General features: G+C 37.5%; 1 protein-coding gene across 1 annotated transcript; it reads right to left on the bottom strand.

The window, feature by feature from the left end:
• Nucleotides 1–482: 482 nt before the first annotated feature.
• Nucleotides 483–1,601, bottom strand: LOC139497548 (uncharacterized). Its single transcript, XM_071285776.1, has one exon. It carries the CDS (start codon nucleotides 1,599–1,601, stop codon nucleotides 483–485), a length of 1,119 nt encoding a protein of 372 aa, XP_071141877.1.
• Nucleotides 1,602–1,855: the final 254 nt, after the last annotated feature.

The following is a 1,855-nucleotide window of genomic DNA, read 5'->3' on the forward strand; positions in this document are numbered from 1 at the left end:
CCAAGGCGACGTCACTGACAATACGACGTCGACAATAGACATGTACAATTGTCCATTTACAAATCGTTTCACTGATAAATAACTGTTCATCAATAAATAATATCACTTTGAAATTGTCTCGCGTTGTGTTTTTCTTTGAAATACTGAGCAAATCATATAAAAACGAAAATTACATTTAGCGATTAAATTCAATTAAAATCCAACTTTGCGCTAAACGTAACATCACTGATGTATCCAATTCGGTCTGGTCTCACGGACTATTTCTTCACGGAATTTTCTGTAAGTTTTGTACTGAATTGTTCATTATTACCGGTTGTCCCATAAAATTTACGTAACGACATATGGTACTCGGATTACCATCTTTTCCTTTTTCTGCAGTTTTTAACAATTCTGATACGAGTGATGCTTGATTTCATATGTACTGAATGATCAGTCACCTTCTTCCTGAATCCCCGTCCTTTCTGTTCTTGTATAATGACTCCCTACAACATATTTGGAATTTGAGCGAGTCTTGTAGTGACGTTTTCTGTCCTTCTCCTCGTAACGGTTAAATTTGTAGATAAATCATCAACGTCTTGTTTCCCTGGTAGCATAGCGTAATCTTTATTTTCTCTGAACTCAATTGATCTGTCCTGATATGCTTTAATGTAGGCATCGTCGTCTTCGACTAACTCCTTACTATTTATACCTATTGATTCTAAATTCCAAAATCTCTCTAAATTGTATTCTTCATCTTTGTGTGAAATCAAAACATTAAACATGCTAGTTTTCTTACTGTATGTAGGTCCCGAAAGCAAATATCCTATCTTTGATTTCACGGCGGTCGGACCGTTTCGCCGTACAATATGGTATTCTACAATGTTCCAGTAGTGATCTGCACCTACAAGCAACGATATCTCAAATGAATCTTGCTGCGTCATCGTGTGTGCTAACTTCAAACCACGTAAATAACCGTTCTGTGTATCAATATTACGTATGTGATTCTGTAGAGGCGTGGCGATCATCGGTACTATCAGTACTTTGATTGGCAATACGTGTCTTGCATCGGTTTTCAGATAGATTGTTGTCTTTTCTAAGTGTCTCGTGTTTTTCTCTTCACCTCCAAATGCCGATAAATGTATTATCTCTGTTCCTTCTATCTGTAAATTGAGTTTATTCGCTAAGTTCTGCGTCAAAAACGATCTTTGAGCTCCTTCGTCAAAAAGAATATTCGTATCGATAAAGTGCTGATTCGAACCTACTTGAGATACGGCGGTTTTTAATAGTACATTTGATCGCGATTCTGTCGATTGAGAATACAAAATGGTAGTATCTTCTTCTGTATCATGAAGTTCATTTACGAGTTGAACGTTTGTCGATGGCGGGTTTGACGGGTTGCTGCTCTGGTTATCTTTCGCGTGGAAGTTCGTATGCGCTGAGTTACTACTCCCGTTTCTATGGTTTACCTCATTGACTGGTTTTATGTTGTTTGTTGGACGTGCATTACACAAGCTTGTATGGTGTTTCTTACCACAATTTCTACATGTGTGTTTAGATTTATATTCATTTATTCTGTGTTTACCGAGGCAGTTAAAGCATAACTTATCACGTTTTACTATCATCATACGGGATTCTGTGTCGGTTATTTTACTGCACTGTGTATTTCATGACAAAACACGCAAGGTCTTGTCTCAATATTCTTGAAAGATTTGGACTATGCCGATTTCGCTCCGGCAAAGAAAGACGATGTTGTGGTCAAATGGTTTGTCGACTCTATCTCTTGTCCTGCGTTTATTATATTAATTTCATCTAAAATGCTTTTACGGAGGTCCCGTAATACCCAAGTTTGTATTCTATGTTCTCGCACGAGATGTTG

The sequence above is a fragment of the Mytilus edulis genome, chromosome 12 (genome assembly GCF_963676685.1).
Source record: "Mytilus edulis chromosome 12, xbMytEdul2.2, whole genome shotgun sequence".
Classification (NCBI taxonomy): Eukaryota; Metazoa; Mollusca; class Bivalvia; order Mytilida; family Mytilidae; genus Mytilus; species Mytilus edulis.